The sequence below is a fragment of the Sminthopsis crassicaudata genome, chromosome 3 (assembly GCF_048593235.1).
Source record: "Sminthopsis crassicaudata isolate SCR6 chromosome 3, ASM4859323v1, whole genome shotgun sequence".
Classification (NCBI taxonomy): domain Eukaryota; kingdom Metazoa; phylum Chordata; class Mammalia; order Dasyuromorphia; family Dasyuridae; genus Sminthopsis; species Sminthopsis crassicaudata.
In genome coordinates, this window is record NC_133619.1 from 374,941,420 (window position 1) to 374,960,907 (window position 19,488).

The 19,488-nt window shown below is 31.9% G+C and overlaps 1 protein-coding gene across 9 annotated transcripts in view; it reads left to right on the plus strand.

Annotated features, from left to right (window-relative positions):
- Positions 1-19,488, plus strand: part of CCNT2 (cyclin T2) — a 39,521-nt gene that overhangs the window by 16,962 nt on the left and 3,071 nt on the right. For 7 of the 9 annotated variants that reach the window (XM_074301894.1, XM_074301890.1, XM_074301888.1 and 4 more), the window contains 7 exons: positions 3,967-4,092; positions 5,186-5,246; positions 8,154-8,216; positions 12,531-12,576; positions 14,197-14,360; positions 18,194-18,264; positions 18,594-19,488. The exon at positions 18,594-19,488 is cut by the window's right edge. In XM_074301894.1, the coding sequence (XP_074157995.1) occupies positions 5,231-5,246; positions 8,154-8,216; positions 12,531-12,576; positions 14,197-14,360; positions 18,194-18,264; positions 18,594-19,488 (1,255 nt within the window). In that variant the 5' untranslated portion in view covers positions 3,967-4,092; positions 5,186-5,230. Of the gene's footprint in view, positions 1-3,966; positions 4,093-5,185; positions 5,254-8,153; positions 8,217-12,530; positions 12,895-14,196; positions 14,361-18,193; positions 18,265-18,593 lie in introns of all 9 variants that reach the window. The other 2 variants (XR_012488166.1, XM_074301895.1) reach the window with 2 other exon arrangements.

A 19,488-nucleotide genomic window follows, 5' to 3' on the forward strand; every position in this document is an offset into this window, starting at 1 on the left:
TATAGTCCTAAAGACTAGAGAAACTTGAAAAACCTGAAAATTTGAATGAATTAAGTTAATAGCAAATGAGATTTTTTTTTTTTTCTGTCTGTGAATTATGACATTGAAAATTGAAGGTTGCTTTAATAACTCCTTTGGAACCTATTTTTGATTGACAGTACATCCTGTTCAGAGATATTTTACAAAAATTAAGCCATTTGAAACTACAGAATTTAAATTCCATTTTTAAGTGAATAATACTTGAAAGAAGAGGCACACAACCTATTATGGGGATACAAACGTGGGACAGAAGGAGAACAGATATATAGCTCCTGTCCAAATGAGTTTTGAGGGTCACTTGGGTAGTGGTTTCTTCAATCTCTTGAGCTGCCTGAGAAAAAAGAGGAAGAATGTAAATGAGATCTTGTCCTAGAAGGTGGAACAATATGGGATAGAAAGCAAATACAATGTGGTATGCTAATATTTAATGTGGTGCCATATCTCTGGCCATCAAAATTGGTCCCTTTGGGTGTATCTTCAAAATGTTATATTTCTTAATAGTTGATAATAGAAAAGGACTAAGAATAATAGTGAAACTCACCATTCAAAATTGTCACACCTAGATTAAAATGGTGTCTTCTTCCTCTGAATTTAGCATCAAATTCCCTGTAAGTAATCTCCTGAGACAAAGGAGTAGAGAAAATATTAAACACATTGAAAATATTTGCATGTAACAAATTAGGCTTTTTTTCCTTGTTAGAGACATCTTCACATATAAGGAAGAGGATACTCATCATGTCACTGGTGTCATCAAAAATAGTATTGTAGAATGCCTAGCTAGCTAAGAGCCACAAAAAAGACAATTATAACCAATTAACAAAAATTGTTAATGGGTTAAATGCCCTAATAATGAAATGGACAAAGTAGTAGTAGTTTGCTCTCTCTGTTCTTACAAGAAAGTTTTTTTAAGTCACATTCAAAATTAAAAGGTCTGAAAAGAAAATTTTACCATGTCTCAGGTATTTAATAAAAAAAAGTTGAAATTATATCATTTCACAGGAAAAAAAAACAACAATACCAACAGAATAAACTTGAATCTAGGTCTCTAAGGAAGGCTTTCTGTCCATTATATTCCCATGCTACCTCTTGCTAATAATTATTAATATAAAAGTCTTAGCAACTACTTAGTAATCTGTTCAAATAAGTATCTACTGTGTCAAGATGGGTCTTAACCAGATATTCAAGAGTGAATTAACATTAGGAAAATAACATGGTTAATCATAACAAAAAAAATACATTTGATCAATAGTGAAAGATTTATCATTTGTTTGAATTTTTTTTAACCTCAAAAGCATAGGTACTAAAGAACTTTGTTATACAAACAAATAAGTACAAAGACAAAGTTAGAATGGCTCTTCCCACCATTTTTTTTAAACAATTATATGTATCATTTTAGAAATTTTAGCTATAGCAAAAGAAAATTGAAGGCATATAAACAGCAGCAAAAAAATATTTGCAGATAATATGATGGTTTACTTTGTAAAAGAAAATAAACTAAAGATGGTTAATAGTTTTAATAAAATAATGTACAAAATTATCTTAGATATTGAGCATTTCAGTATAGACTCTTAGCAAAAATGAAGAAAAAACAATAGTTTTTGTTTAAAATAATTATTTACTGTACCAAGTCTAAAAACAAAAAAAGATATGAGTTGTGCTTTAAGAAAAAAACAAATGTGAAAAATTCTGGACTGATAGAGTTATGTAAAACCAGGAGAATAATTTATACAATGACTACCAAAATTTTTTGTTTTGTTTTGTTATTTTACCAAAAGACATCCTAATCTTACTTAATTACACTAACTAGACCTTGGGAAATAGATGATGAGACACACTTCTTTTCTCTTTTCCAGAATGTTGTACATCTTGTTAAGTGTGGTTTCTCTTGGTAGAAAGGATATTTTGGGAAATGATGGTATAAAAATATAAAGCATCAATAAAACTTTTTCTCAAGGTGCAATATAATACTAGACCTGGCAAAGTTTTCTGGAGATTTTATGCTTTGGTCTTTTCATTTTAGAAATGAAGAAACTGAAGCTTGAAAGATTAAGTAACTTACTAAAATGAGGACAAAATTGTAGGACTTTGTCACAATTCTTTTTCACTTACTTTTGAGAGGAGGGACTTTGCCTCGTTACCTTTGTATATATTCTTTAGCCCCGAGGTGTCAAACTTGTATCAAACTAAATTAAAATATAATTGAGACATATAGGACAAAATAAAAATGCAGTAAAAAAAATTGCTTATGTGTGGCTTTTACATGACCCATAAACATGTATTATGTACTAGTGCCCTTAACCTTAATGCAGCCTTCTTAATTAGTTGATTTTTAGTTAACAGTGAAGGATTGTAGTACAGTTTTTTCTAAGCTGGGGTCACTAAAAATTTAGTTCATCAGTAGGCTGTGCTCTTTGAGGATTAACATGGCCCAAATATAATGAGAAGACCCATCATTAAAATGGCCATTATTTAATGTCTTCTTTGGCTTTACTACTTTAAAGAAATTTCCCCATGCTAGAATAATTTTATATGAATTAATAGTTTACAAATTTTTCTAATCTGGAGATTGCTGGACTAGAATGCCAGTTAAGGTCAGTTAGTTTGAGAAGTTTGCTTAATTAACTTATTTAACACCTATTCCAAAAATAAAAGCAAAATTGTTATAAATTATATTTTCTTGATCTCATACTACTGATTATCTCAAATATTATTATTTAGATTTATTACAGCATTTGAATGAAAGTAACTCCAATAAATGTAATGAATGGGACTTTTTTTCTTCTTTTTTTTGGGGGGGTGGGGGGCGGCTGAGGCAATTGGGGTTAAGTGACTTGTCCAGGGTTGCACAGCTAGGAAGTGTTAAGTGTGTGAGATCAGATTTGAACTTAGGTCCTCCTAACTTAAGGGCTGGTGCTCTATCTACTGCACCATCTAGCTGCCCCCTTAAAGGGACTGTCCTGCTTAAATTATACTTTTCATTATTGGTGACCTATTCCTGAAATCCAGACTACACAGCTACTATGGCTTTCTTTATACTTAAACTGTTCTTCCTTCCTGTTCTTATTTATTGCTGAAAGCAATATAATGTGGTAGAAACTTGTGATTGTTCGATTCATTGTTGCTTCAAAAGCAATTTCTAGGAAGTGTGCTAGGAAACAAATCATGCTTTTTTGCCCTTGATGAAAATAGAACCCAATGTCTCCTATTCCCAGGATCATTAAAGTGTTTGAAGGTACGAGCTCAGTTAGCTAAGTTTTTTTTTTTTTAATTAACAGCTATTTTCTTTTTGGTTTTTGATTGTGTGGTTGAGTAATGATGCACTATACCTAATTTCTGCTATGGATCAGGTTTATTCTTTGTATATTTTGTAAAGAATGTAGCCAGTGGGTTTGCATTTGCTTCTCAGTACATTTTTAGCTAATTATAGGATTGACATAATTTGACAAAATTATTTCATTATCTTTTTTGCAAAAAAAGTGTATGTATATACATAAACTGTTTTATATATGTATGTATATACACACAAATATATAAAACAAACTACATAAGTTTTGATGCCTTTTTCTTTTATATTGGAATAGAAATGATTTCTGTGGACATATTAATGAGCATAACAATAAAATAAAACTACTTAAGACTTTCCCATATAGTTAAATTCTCCCATCTGTAGGAGAATTATCTTTTTATTCTTTCTTTTTTTCCCTTGCTTTGTTACTTGACTTGAAGAAGCAACATATATATATATCTATATATAGATATATATAGATATATATATATATACTTGTCCTGTGATCAAATACTTTAAAAAATTAGACTGAGATAGGCAATTCCCTCTGTTCCCCAGAGACACTAGATGTTACAAATAAAGAGTTTGCTTAATTTAAAAGAAAACTAACAAAACTAAAATTAAGTTGGTCTTTTCTGCAGATAATAGCACCTACTGCATTATTCTTGGCTGCAAAAGTTGAAGAACAGCCAAGAAAACTTGAACATGTCATCAAAGTAGCACATGCCTGTCTTCATCAAGAGCTACTGTTGGACACAAAGAGTGAAGTATGTGACAGAATTTACAAAAATTGAAATTATTTCACTTCAACATTTGACACTGATTGAGCTAGATTTTTGTTAGCATTCATGACTATTAAAGCCCCTATCTTAAGTCTCCGACCTGAACTTCAATTATTGATGTAGTCGTTAAGAGTTGTTCAATTTATATAATTGTTTTTTGTTTTTTTATGAAGTGTTATCACTCAACTATCAGGTAGATAACACATAAGAATTCTAAATTATACTAAGCCAGATAAAAGCTGTATTTTCCATTTCCATGATATAAAATCTAAGCACTTAATATATAATTTTGTATTTGGTATCCAAGAAAATTAGGCATGAGAAAAGAAGGCTATGAGTAGTATATCACATCAGTTAGCGTAGTTTGCAGTCTTAAAAATTGAACCAGTCTGCCTTTCGTGATGAAGTAAAAGAAGGATAGGGAGAGGAAGTGAGAATCATTTTAGCTGTATCGTAATACTTTTCATTAACCATTAAAAGCAATGTGGTCTAGGTGTTTTCTGACTCTTAAATAGTATAATGGTGGGGAGTAATTTTTATATTTTTTAATTGTATTTTTCAAAAAGCTTTAATTTTAGTGGGCATGAGCTGTATTGACACCAAAATACATTATTTATGACTCTCTTTTGTGTTGATAGCTTCTCTCCCCACCTTCCTTTTAAAGGAGTTGATTTATTAATTTCATTTATCAAAATGAAAGTTGTAAAACTGAATTTAAAGTCTTTGTTGAAAACAATTCAGTTGTGGGTGTTTAAAATCATTTTTCTGATTTGTAGTTATTTCTTAAATTAACTGTTCATTGGGAAGCTCAAAATCTTACTATCCATTAGCTTATATTTAACTGATTTTGTTTCAGAAATGGGAAGATGTTTAATGTTCATTACCTTAAATAAGATATAAATACATATTCTCTCTAAATTTACATATTATGGTAAGCATTAGAAATAATTCAAAAACTTTGAACCATTTCTTTGGGATTTTATTATAATTTAGACATTCTTTCATGTACTCATAATTCTAATAAAAGAAGATTGAGTAATCTGTTCCTTATTAAGTGATTATTATTTATCCATGACAGGCATACCTTCAGCAGACCCAAGAACTGGTTATACTTGAAACTATAATGCTACAAACTCTGGGTATGTAGTAGGTATCATTTAAAATTTATTTCTGATCTATTCATTCTCTTAAATTTCTAAAAATGAATAATTTGAGTATATATTTGGCATAACATGTTGAAAACTTAGTACTTTAGGGCCTATTCCCTATCACAAAAATGCATATTATTTTTAAAATTACACTTTGAACTTATTTATAGAAACATTTCTAACGTTCTTTGGAAGTTCATGTAATCTCAACAAATCTTCGGATTAAACATATGGGGGTGGAAGATAATCCTTCAGTTTATCAAAACATATAGAAATGGTTTGACTTGATTGTAATATGATAGCCCACACCAGTGGGCCTATTTTCGTGCTTCTTGATGTCATGAAGACTTGATTTCTGAAAGGCTTTTCCATCGGTCCTAACCAGAATGAAAAAGCATAAAGTATGAAAAGAAGCAGATTAATTTATGGATTATAGCACTAAATTTGGAGTTAGGAAGATCTGGATCCAAAACTGAACTGAAACAGTTATAATCCTTAGTGACCCTGAGGAAGTCACTTAACCTTTTTCACCTCAGTTTCCTCGTTTGTGAAATAACAGGGTTAAACAACATGACCTCTAGATTTCTCTTCCGTACCTTGTCAGTTGAATGATGTATTATGTCTGTCACTTAAGGATGACCCTGATTAAATTTAATTTAAATTAATTAAATTAATTAATTATATTATAACAAATAATTAAAATTAGTTAATTCATCTTTTCTGAAAAGGGTTTCTTTAGAAGGGGAATGCATAATATTTGAAGTGGAGAACAGAACAAAAATTACTTAAATGAGTATCTTTAAACAGAAATAATGTGATGCTTTCAGGTTTGTAAAATGCTATGTCTATTATCTTATTTGATCTTTATAACAGCTTGTGAGGTATGAATGAGAAAAACTCAAGTTAAATTTGTGTCTTAACAGCTAATCAGTATATGAGGCGGGACTTCAATTCTTCCTGATTTCCAACTATTTTTTCTTTTTAATACCTAGGAAATACATAGAATCTAGAGTAAGTCTTATATGAATGTATTTTAAATTACATCTTTTTTGATTCTGCAGTATGATTCAAGAGGCTATAATGATAATAAAATTATTTGCAATATAATTTGTTTACCTCGCATTGAAAATTTGATTGTTTAAAAATTAAACCAAAACATTTTCTTGTCTGAACAGTTTGATTTGATACTTAAGAAAAGGCTACTCTTCATGAAAGGCTAAAGTGCCATATTAAAAATTAATTTGAACAATATCAAGTTGGTGGTATAGTCATTCCATTTTCTGGATTAAAACATGAATTTGAAAGTCACCTTTTTAGGTATATCTTTGTAAATAATATCTCTGCCTTCTAAAGAAAAGCTCAGGATAAATATTGGAAGGGTTGTAGAAAAATAGACACTGATACAATATTAATGGACCTGTGAAAAGATATAATTATGTTAGAAAACAATTTGGAATTACCAAAAAAAGATATTAAAACAGTCCATACTGTTTTACCCTGCTCTACCACTGTGAAGCCTATACCCAAAGAAAAAGAGATCATATGTATTTATAGCCATTTTTTTTCATGGTGGCAAAAAAAAAAAAAAAAACAACTACAGAGATACCTGTCAAGTAAAGAATGGTTAAATAAGTTGTGATTATTTGGTTGAGGATCAAAGAGGTAACAAATTACAGTACTTTGCAAAGTTAGTGCTTCCTGTTTATTAAGTAAAGTGATGGCATATGCTATTATTGTATTATTAGAAATGAAGAAAAAGATTATTTCAAAAATATATGAACTTAAAAAGTTATGTAGTGAGATCCCAGAACAGTTAATATTATAACATCAGTATTATTAAAATGAACAATTTTTAACTTTCATAACTTGATAAAAAATAAAAATACAGAACTAAGAGAAAATGTATACCATAACAACACTGTACAAAGAACTTTGAAAGCATTAAGAATTATGAGCATTCATCATTTATGATTCCACAGGATTGATATAAAACCTAATACTAACAAGTGATGGATTTAGTGTATAGAATAAGAGATGGTTTTGTATGCAGTCATTGATGAAATTTATTTTGCTTGACTATGCATATTTGTTAGGAGAACTTATTCGCCAGTGATAATTAGACGTATTTGGGGAAATAATAGATGTCTATTAATTAAGAATAAAGAGTTTAGGGAAATGCTGGATGTTGGCATGCACTATTAGTTTTACTATTTTCACAAGTGAGCTATGAAAAAGCTATAAATATTTGTAACAAAAAATATAAAAGGTCAGTCTGTAAATGAGTTATTAACTTGAAAAGTTTGGTTTTTTTTTGTTTTGTTTTAGCAATAACCACCTTCTCTTTTTTACTTTTAATTTTCTACTTTTTACTTTTTTAGGAGAATGTTTTTGGTTCTTTAAATTAAAACAATACTGAATAGAATGAGTTATAGTAGTTTTTTATTTTTTTAATTTGGTGTAGATTGGTAGTTAGTATAGGTAGATCCTAGAGAAAAACTATCAATTTTTTAGATCTGCAACTTAAGTCTTAAAAGAGCTTGCAGGGGACAATGAAAGGTTAACTGAATTGATTGGAGCAAAAAAAAAAAGGATTCTGATATCAAGGAGTTTGTCTTTTATATCAGGAAGCAGCTTATCACTTCAGAGTTTATGGAAAGGCCAGTTGATTTTTTTTTTTTTTTATGTTAATGACAAGACAAATCCTTAAGGTATAATGGGTAATATATATTATAAGTCCTTTTGGATTTTGAAAAGGCTGGACTTTTTCTCCTAACCAAAGTTGGGAAGGGGGAAATAGACTTGAGATATAATGGAAAATAACTTGTTTCATGTTAATGTATACTGGTTAAGATGGCCATCAAAATGATAGCTAATTTAATAAAATGTTTTCTATTTCAGGTTTTGAGATCACCATTGAACACCCACATACAGATGTGGTGAAATGTACCCAGTTAGTGAGAGGTAAATAACCTCTGAAACCTTCTCATACAATGGTATTAAGACTTAATAATTGATTTGTGTGATTTCATTCTCATATGTGAGAATTTTATGAGGACAGGGAAAATATTTTCTAAATCTACATGGTGATTTAATGCCTGACCTAGATTTAAGGGAGAATACATAATTTCACTAGAAAATTTCAGGAGGTCTTTTGAGACTTAATGCTTATGCAAGTTCCCTCCCTTCCATAGCCCATTATGTGAACTCCATAGGTGTAAGCCAGCAATATGGATAATTAAATGGAATTGTTCTCTGATTAGCCAAGACATGCCTAATACTGTTAGAAAAATTATGGCCTATCCATATTTTCTAATTCTGTTTGATTCTTATTTGTGTCTTTCCATATATCCTCTATGGCTGATATAACACATTATAGATCTTTTGTTGGAATTTTGAAAGTTTTGTGGAAATTAAAGCAAAACTTGGACTTTTCATCTCTTAATTCTAATTTCCCACTGTATAACCATGTCATCAACATATGCAAAATAGTGTCCTAATTGTTACTCTTTTTCAGTATTCAAAATTAAATACTCAGAAATAATTAAGGTAGAAAAACTAGTTGAAATACCTGTATTTTTTTATATTTGATAATTTAAAAATTTTTGCTAAAAGTTAGTATAACTCTAACTTTAATTTGTTAAATAAAAGAAATAGACTAAATGACCTCTTAGCACTAACATTCTGCAAATATTTTTTGTCCACACAGCATTAAAAGGACAAAGGTCACGGCAAAAACCTATTGGCAGTTAGTAAAAGTCATTTCAAACAGGAAGCAACAATGCGGAAATAAAAATTTAGGTATATAGTAACATTCAGAAGTGGAAAGTCTCCATTACTCAGAGTTGTGACACTGTTCTATATAATGGTATTATAGTATACACAGCATTAGTATATTGAATGAAATAATAAGTATAAAGTACTAATAAATGAAGATGGTATTGTTCTAAGAGTGTAACTGCTCATTTGACTATTGTCTACTCTCAGTAGCCAAATATCTGTAATAATTGTGTAAATGCACATACATATCCAGATATTGATAAATATAGCTATAGATTTGAGGGAAAAAAGAAAGAGAATGCACTTTTTCATTTAATCTTACTAATGCTATACTATAATAGTCTTGTGTTGTAACCCCGAGCAATGAAACCTTTTCACTTCTGCATATTGCTGTACCTAAATGCTTATATGTTGCTGCTTCCCTTTTGAAATGACTTTTACTGATTGCCAACAAGTTTTTGTCCTGACCTTTGTCCTGTTAGCTCTGTGTGGACAAAAATAGTTATAGAATGTTAGAGCTAAAAAGGACCTTAAATCATTCCAGTCATTATTTCACAAATGAAAAAACAAATTTGTTGAATAATTAGAGACATAAAATTATCCAGTCAAATGGATAAAAATAAGTAGTGGAGCGAGCAGCTAGATGGCGCAGTAAATAGAGTGCCAGCCCTGAAGTGAGGAGGACCTGAGTTCAAATCTGGCCTCAGACATGTAACACTTCCAAGCTGTGTGACCCTGGGCAAGTCACTTAATCCCAATTGCCTCAGCACAAAAAAAAAAAAAAAAAAAAAAAAGTAGTGGAACCAAGTCTCTTGGTTCTCAGTCCAGTATCCTTCCCACTGTAACATGCTGTCTCCATTTTATTTAAAAGATTTTTGTTATCCTGGAGGGTTTTTTCCCTTCTCCCCCCAAGAGCCCTAATTCAATTGGCTTAAGAAAATTCCCCTCTACTAATTCAGATCATTATCTGCACCTTTTAGTCCTAAAGAATTGCCTCCCATACTATGACATTAAGTCCTTGCCTAAAATCACATAATTAGGATGAGTTACAAGCAGGACTTGAACCCACTCCTTCATATCAAGCCTTATGTGCTATACCTTGCAGTACTCAAAAAAAATGGCTTCTTTCTAATAATAAAACTTTGTGGATTTTTATTACCCATTGCTAGGCTTCTCCTAGCCAACATGGATAAGAAATTTAATGGTTATTTGAAAAGATATGACTTAATTATCTTTTAAACCCAAAACCATCAACACATACACATTTTCCTAAGTTTGATGCATTACATGGTAAGTTATTGGAATAGGAATGGATTTACAATTCTGTTAATATTAGCACCCTTTAATGAAACTCATTTTAGCAGCTCAGATCACCTGCTCTGCAAAGTAGATACTTAAAAAAATACTTGGGGGCTTTAAATGACTAGCCCAGGATAACATAACTAGAATATATCGGAAGCAGACTTGAATCCAGGTTATTCTGTTTCTGAAGCCAAGTCTTTATTCACTGCTGTACACTGCTTTTTATTAAATTCTATTATCTCATATCAATCTGTTTTGTCATTTGATGGTGATATTTCGTTAAACCTATTCTTAAAGAGTTTTGGTTGTGAGTCATAATGTTAGTTAAATTCATAGATAGGTGTGGGATTTATACTTTGTATTTTGAAGCCAGGTCATATGGCTTATTTCATTAGGTATTTAATACTAATTCTTATCTCCAGTTTTAAAAATACTTCTGTGACATGATGTAAGAATCTCCAACCTGAGGTGACCAAAACAAGATCACACTTGCCTCTACAGAGTAGTTGTTGGCTGTCTGTCATAGAAAGTCAGTGTAAGTTTCATCAAGGGTAGGAAAAAGGTACATAATGTGATTTCATTTGTGGAGTTTTTGAAATGAAGCATGAATTTAAATAGATTCAAAGTTTTGTTTTTGACACGTAGCAGGAAATAAAACTTAAGTGGAATTGTAAAGAGTTATTTTGAGCTTCTAGCTTGTATCAGCCTTATTAGGAAAACTTGTTTTAGTTTTTATGTCTTCCCCGAAGTATTATTTATCATTGGTTACAAATATTCTACATTTCTAAACTTAAGGTAGAAATTTTGCTTATATAAATACTTTAAAACTTTTTATGTGCTAATTTAAAATATGTCAAATGAAATAATTAAGCCTGTTTAATATTTATGAATGAATTCTTTTTAAAAGTTTGTTTCAGCTTTAATTTGTTGTTGCCATTCAAGTTGTAGATTTTTGGCAATCATCAATTTTTTCTAAACTTTAGTATTTATAATTATTTACTTTAATACAGACTTCCATAAATAAAAATAACTTGTCTGTTGTATTATGCTTTACATTAGTGGTGGCTGTGTTTCAGTGATAAAGTTATGGCTCTCATCATTAAAGTTTTGAGACTCTTCAGGATGAAAACTACACAAATTTGGAATCATAGCTTTTTCTTTCAAAAATAGCTATTTTGTGCATTAAGTAATTATGTCCTCCTCAGAAGTTCTGAAACTGTGAATGTTTTTTTAATACAGTCTTGGTGACTTTTATTCACTGCCTCTCTCACTCCCAAAAGAATTCACAAGATACCTGCCACATTGAAATACCTCCTAAGCTCAGCAATGCTTCAACTTTTTGATCACTCTCAGTGTGGATTAGAAGGACAGATGTTGACATCCTTAACAGTAGCAGTGGTGAGGACATTGGGCTTCAGTAGAGGCATTAACTTAAAATAAGTTTAAAAAAGGAATGAGAAAGAAAAAAGCCATGCCATGGCAATTTAGGAAATGTTTGAATTTAGTTTAGTTTAATCAAATGCTGCTTTTAAGGTTATATTGCCTAGTTATCAAAAAGTCTTTTTCTGGGATCACCAGGATTAAAGCATCTAATGCTGTAATAGATAGGATTTCTCACCTGTGATCCTGTGAATTTATTTCTTGTAATAGAAAGGGAATTCAGTAATATCTGTATTCTTTTAAAATTACTTTTTGGGATGGTTTAACTAACAGTCTATTGAAGGGACACAGCAATTCATTGTGCTAAACAGAAACCTTTTTCTTCAGTTTACTTAACAATGAACAAAATAGTTAGGGATTTTTACTGTTAAAAATGCATGTGTCAACTTAAGTATGGCAGAAGATAAAACATTTTTTTGTGTTCATCATCAAGGCTCCCATTATGTTTTCTTTGGTTTTTAATCAAGGGAACTATCTTATTAACTTCAAGAAATTTTAGCCAATATAATTGACTAGTCCAGATTTAGTAGACTTTCTTAGATCTTTGAGTGAATAGCATAGGACATGAATGTTTTTGAAGGTTTTCAGTACTATTGAGAATGTTGGAGCTCTACTGGTATTAATTTTTCTGTATTAAATCATAGCACTTAATTTTGTGCACAAGCCTTTGAGCTGAAATATTTTCTTGTATTGAAAGCCTTTTGATGTTAACATGTTAGAACAAATAGTAATATTTCATTTTTTCTTTTCTTACAGCAAGCAAGGATTTGGCACAGACATCCTATTTCATGGCTACCAACAGGTTGTTATCCTGACCCTCTTTGTTGCACTGTTGTAGCACACTATAGCTTCCTTTACTGCAGGGCCCCCTCCATGTGTCTTTTACCCTTGTTGCAACAGGCGACTGGACCATCTAGAGTGGTGGTACCTTCCTGTTTGCAGTGCGGTGTATTGTACAAGGGTCTTTTGGCACAAAGGGGTTTAATGCACAATGAGAAGTGTAGTGGTGCTTTCTGATGACATATTCTCGATTGTGAGTGCATAAGTCTAAAATTGGTAGCCTGAATAGCAGCTAAAGATTACAAAGAGCTAAACTTAACCTAGAAATTCGAGCATCTTGGTAAGTACAAAGCTATTTCTAGTTTACAATTGTAGTTAAATGACAATTTTTTTAATTTAAACATATTGATCCAATCCTAACTTTAAAATAATCATTAAAGTTTAAAAAAAATAAAATCTTTTAACTTGGATTTTTTTCCAGATAATACCCTCTAGTAGTAAACTAGAAGTAGTCAATCATATAAGTGCATGGGTTTCCATAAGCACAATTTATGCCTTAAGTAAATGGTTTGGTTTTTGGCTTTTTATTTTTGTTTTTGGTTTTTTTTTTTTTTGTTTGTTTGTTTTATTTTTTTCAACTTAGATAAAACAATATGTAAAACCTTTTTTCAACTTATGTAAGAACTTCTATGTTTGTTCAATAAATATATCCATCAATTATTTCCATTTCCATCACTTGAAAGTTGAACCTGGAAGAGTAGTTAGGTGTCAGAATATTTGAGCTCTGAATATTAAATTTTTATGGTATAGACATAACATTAACGTTTTACATATTTTTAGAAGATGATTGGGAGGGGAACAAACCAACTTTGTGTGGTCCTTAGTTTCTTATGACAGAAAACATTGTTAAGCAGTAAGATTTTTGTAAATACACATGTGTCCTTAGATGCATGTCTTCATTCCTAAAAATTGAACCTTTATAGTTGAAAATATTCTGGGATAATATTAGATTTAAAGGTTTTAGATGAGATGGGGGTGGGGGAGATGGCTGTCACAGAAGTTATTTGGTCAGCCTACTAGTTTAGCATTTTTATAGTTAGCTTTTTTAGTTACTTTGGGCCTTGAGAAGCTATACAGCCAGAGGTAAGTTTTGGTGGGGCTTTTGCTAGAGGAAGAAAGAGAGTCATTCAGGAGATAAAAGTGTTAACTCTTGTGTGACTAGATAATTTGCTGTTCATAAGAGCTATTGGAGATCCACATGAAATGGTTTGATCCCAACTTATGTATATGTTTTAATACTACTTTGTTAGTTTAACTAATTATGCTTTAATTGTTTTTTTTAATGTTCTCAAATTACAAAGGAAGTAAATATATGATTTTAAAATTAAGTACATTTATAGTAACTTGTACCAAATTAAAAATGAGTTGAAAGGTAAATATTCTATCTTTTGTCCCTACAAATAAGTAAAACTTTGATTTATGATTAAGATAGCCTCATTGATCTGATGTTAGTGTGTCTGGTTTTTAAAGAAAACCTATATATTTTGGGTGTACTATTCCTAATCTTACTGATTAATTTTTTTCCTTTGTTTTTGCATATTTGAATATCTGGTTCTTCATTTTCAAACCTGTCCTGCAATAGTCTACATCTTACTACCTTCTGCCTTCAATATAAACCCACAGTGATAGCATGTGTATGCATTCATTTGGCCTGCAAATGGTCCAATTGGGAGATTCCTGTATCTACTGATGGAAAACATTGGTGGGAATATGTGGATCCATCAGTTACTTTAGAATTACTTGACGGTAAGTATAATCAAATTATCATCCCAAAAATAGCTAAAGGAATTATTCGGGGAAATAAACTCAGGGTATTAGGGAGGGAAATGGATGATAGCTGCCATAATGTAAAGTGTTCTTAGGTTGACAGAACTGCAAGATGTCCTTACCCAATACAAATGTCTTAACTAATTTTGTGATTTCAAGGTTATAGAATTGATAAGTGAACTGGTAATTTTTTGTAAAAAATTGGCATCTCCCTTAGGAAGGAATCTAAATTATGTTACTAGTTGGTGATGTTCAGTAATAAAACATGAAGAAGTTAACATTAGCATTGAAAGCCCTTTCTAATTCACTTCCTCACACTCTTTCTGGGCCTCCTCAGCCCATTTGCCATAACCCTGCAGGCGCCATAAATGTGTCAGCCCACAGCATCTTGCCAGAGGGCTATACTTTGAGAACTCCCGACCTATATGATCCCCTCCCCCCAAAAAAACCCCAACAACCTACCTTTCACTTACTTAGATGTGTACAAGCTGTGTGCCCCAGTAGAAGGTGAGCATCTTTGTATCCCAGTAACTGGTAGATGTTGTTAATAAGTTAATTGATGATGCAGCCAGTTCCAGTACACGGGACAGATGTAACTAACAAGGACCAGAATTCTGAGCAGTGTAAGAAAATCAGAGATTACGTTTTTTTTGTTGTTTTTTTGTTTTTTATGGGAATGTAAAGAAAGTCATTTGGAAACAAAAATCTTACCTCTGCTAAAAACATATATAAAATTGGATTCCTTTTTAAAATCTTTACAAAATATTCTTGTACAGAATATTCATGTTTTTTCCTATCAATTTTCCTTTTTCCTGATTATCATCTCTTAAAAAAGAAGACCATGATAATTCATTTTTCATTGAGGACCATTGAGATATAAAGGTAACCTGGCAGAGTTTGAGCAGCCAATTTTTTCCACAGAATTTTATTTTCCTTAAACAAATTACCAAAGATAGTTGCTGGGTCATGAATTCAGCTACAAATTGAAAAGGCTTTTTTTTTTCTTCAGAAAGGAGAAAATATCCTCTTTTTAGCAATGAGTCAAATAAAGTGGGTCTGTAACAAATGCCTGATTCTCAGCAATGTTCCAGGTCAACCAATAGATAAAAGATGATTAAAATTACATATTCTATTAAGCATTGTGCCCTGCCTTCTCATTCAGCTCAAGCAGTGATTTTTCCAAAGTCAAGTCTATTGCCAAAAGAGAAAGGCATCGTTTTTTTTTAAATAAAATCCTAAGATTTAGAGCTGAAAGATCATTCTTACATGAAAAATCATCTAGTCTAACCCTTTCATTTTATAGAATAAATTCGTGCCTTAAGAGGCTATGGTTTTGCCAATATCATAATTATTAAGTAATAGTAATAGCCATAAATGTAAAGAATGGATGGTATACTCTCTGGCTTCATTATCCACATAAATGATTCATATATCAGACCCTGCTTTGCCTTCTGTGCTTTAGTCCTCTATCACCAATTGGCTGTAGGACAGTTCATACTTGATTTAAAAAAAAAAAAAAAGAGTATAACCTTCTATCTTAAACAGGACCCATCTTTCTCCTTTAACCCTCTTTCAGATTACCTTATTTCTGTCAAAAGTACTATTGCCCTACTTCCAGTCACCCAGATTTATAACCTGAATCATTTTCTGCTCTACGGTCTTCTTTATCCAGTACATCTAATCTTTGTTCTTAGGTGGCCACTACTGTAGTTATTAATCTGTCCTAGACTTTTGCAGTATCTTCCTGCCTTCATATTCTCTCCTCTTCATTTATTACCCACACAGATGCAAAAGTAATATTGTAATCATAGTTAACATTTCTTAGACTCCGGTGACTTCCTGTTAATTCCTAGAGTATCTTTTTTTTTCCTGAGGCAATTGGAGTTACCGGATTTGCCCAGGGTCACACAATTAAAAAGTGTTAAGTATCTGAGGCTAGATTTCAACTCTGGTGCTTCATCCACTGCACCCCTAGTTACTCCACGGTGTGTCTTAAAGTCTTCACAATCTGTCTCCAACTAGGAATCAAAACTTTTAATGTTCAGTTTGTGTAGTTGTAAACATCAGTAGCTAAACCTCATAGCACTTTGACGAGGATGATAATCACATCTTTTTTTTTTTTTTTTTTTTTTTTTTTTTTTTTTTTTTTTTTTTTTTTTTTGCTGAGGGCAATTGGGATTGTGACTTGCCCACAGTCACACAGCTAGGAAGTGTCAAGTTTCTGAGACCAGATTTGAACTCAGGCTGGTGCTCTATCCACTGTGCCACCTAAGAATCACATTTGATTTGAAAAATTACTCCTGAACAGTTTTATCAAATTAACATGCTGAACAGATCCTTTTCAGCACTAAAGTTCTTTCTAAATCAGATTCCATTTTAAGAGAGTTAATTGGCTTTTTTTTTTACCCTTACCAGACATTTCCCAAAAAAAACCTTATACCAGAAAATAACCTAATGTTGAATGAATTATATGTATCATTTTCCATCTTTGTAGTTTGATTTGTTGCATCCTTTACAATTAAAAGGAAGCCTGTGTTTAAATTTTTTCATAAAATGCATTTTTTTTTTTTTAAATTTTTTAAAAGGAGTTGTTCTTTTGTTTATTTGACAACCATCACTTTTAACCTTATCTTTACTATATACAAAGTAGAATTCTAATTGAATCCATAATGAGTGAAAGACTTTAAACATAAGAGTTTGTTGGGGTGGGGGTTGGGTTTATAGGTTGGGAAGGGGAGGGTTAGTAGTTTTAAGAAGTTATCTTAAGAGGCAGACCTGAGTTAAAGTCCCACCTCTGACACTGAACTTAGTATCTCACATAAAGATCTCAAGTTACAATTGAGCATATTGGTAAAGTAAGTTTCTACCTAAGGAACTGAATTATTGGAAATGTAGGTTAGGAAACAACCAACAGAACCAAAAAAAAAAAAAAAAGGGCTTGCTTGCAAAATAGAATCTTGGAATGGGAAAATAGGTATGTTTATCAATTTTAAAAGTGCAATTCAGGGCATCATTTTATTTTGGAATTTAGTGAGGCTCCTGAGATAACTGAAAGAAGGCAAAGAGGAGAAAACCCCCAAAGATGATCCTTTAGGTTTACTCTATAGGGTTAACACAATTAGTATATAGTCAGTATCCTGATCACATGACAGGCTAATCATGTAGGTGTTCTCATTGGTTTTTTCTTTTAGGGAGCATAATCATAAGCTTCTTCGATATTGCTCATTTAAGAAAAGGTTCATTTTTTACAAATTGTGTAAACTTTCCCTTATGTTATTGAAATAATTAAATTAGTGGAAAAGTTGGATTGTTTGGGACCTAGGATTGGTACCTCTAAAAAAGCAAAGCAATTTGACATACTGAATAGAGTTCCAGAACCAAAATAAATGAGAGGGTCACATCCCACCATTGCTGTGTGATTGTAGCTAGGACACTTTAAGTTAATAGGTATTTCTAGAAATTAATTTGTCCTTTATTATATCATATACTTTTGAAGTTTACAGAGTACTTTCCTCACAGCTATAAATAATGTAAATGTTCTCCCCATTTTATAGATGAAGAATATAAGGTTTAGTGAAGAGACTGACCCAAGGTAACTTAATTTAGCATTAATGCAAGTATTAAAAGCACCATACTCTTTACTGTTACCAGAGTATGACAAGCAATCTTAACAAGATTGTGACCATTTCTCCAAAAGTGAGAAGTGGAAAATCTAGAGAGAGCTCTTTGAGGTACTTGATTTAAGTGAGCCAATAAAGTGCTAGATTATTTAAGTTCCTTTCAAGTGTGCAGAGTGTTCATTTTCTTTTCAGAATTAACTCATGAATTTCTACAAATTTTGGAGAAAACTCCTAATCGATTGAAGAGGATACGAAACTGGAGGGTAAGAAGAAACTTAAAGGTTTTTCCAAAAAGTTACTGTATCACTTTGGAATGGATTAAATATCCTTTTTTTTTTTTTTTTTGGCCACTCTTCCTAAAAATTATCGGTTTTTTCTACTCTGTTTATATATATAGATAACATAAGGAACATATGCTTCCTTTCATGAGGCAGTTCTCAATTGGCATGTGAAGTTAATGTCTTAAATCCCAGATTGTCTTTTTTTTCCCCATATATTTTATGCGACTTTTTTTTACAGATAAAAAATTGACTGGTCTCCTTTGCTTTCACTACTTTCTTTTGTGTTTTGTTTTGTTTTGTTTTTTAAATAGGCTAATCAGGCGGCTAAAAAACCTAAAGGGGATGGACAGGTGTCTGAGACAGCTCTTCTTGGTTCATCTCTGGTGCAGAATTCCATTTTAGTAGATAGTGTTACTGGTGTGACTACAAATGCAAGTTTTCAGAAACCATCTTCATCAGCATTTCCTGCACCAGTTCCTCTGAATTCAGGAAATATTTCTGTTCAAGACAGTCATACATCTGATAATTTGGCAATACTAACTACAGGAATGCCAAGTACCTCATACAGTTTGGCATCACACCAAGAATGGCCTCAGCATCAAGAACCAACAAGGACAGAACAAATATATTCACAGAAACAGGAGACTCCAGTGTCTGGAAGTCAGTACAACATCAACTTCCAGCAAGGACCTGCTGGGTCATTACATTCAGGATTACATCACAGGTCTGACAAACTCTCTGATCATCCTTCAGTTAAACAAGAATATGTTCACAAGTCAGGAAGCAGTAAACACCATGGGCCAGTATCTGCTGCTCCAGTAATAGTTCCTCAGAAAATGTCATTAGATAAATATAGAGAAAAACGAAAGCTAGAAACACTTGAACTGGATGTAAGGGAACACTATGTAGCTGCCCAAGCAGAGCAGCCACACAAAAAGCACATGCAATTACAGGCAGCCAGCAGCAGTTCTGTAACTTCTCCCATTAAAATGAAAATTCCTATTGCAAATGCAGAGAAGCCAGAAAAATACATGTCGGATAAAAAAGAAAAGAGTGGATCACTTAAATTGCGTATTCCAATTCCCCCTACTGAGAAAAGTTCTAGTAAAGAAGAACTGAAAATGAAAATAAAGGTCTCTTCCTCGGAAAGACACAGCTCTTCTGATGAGGGCAGTGGGAAAAGCAAGCATTCAAGTCCTCACGTGA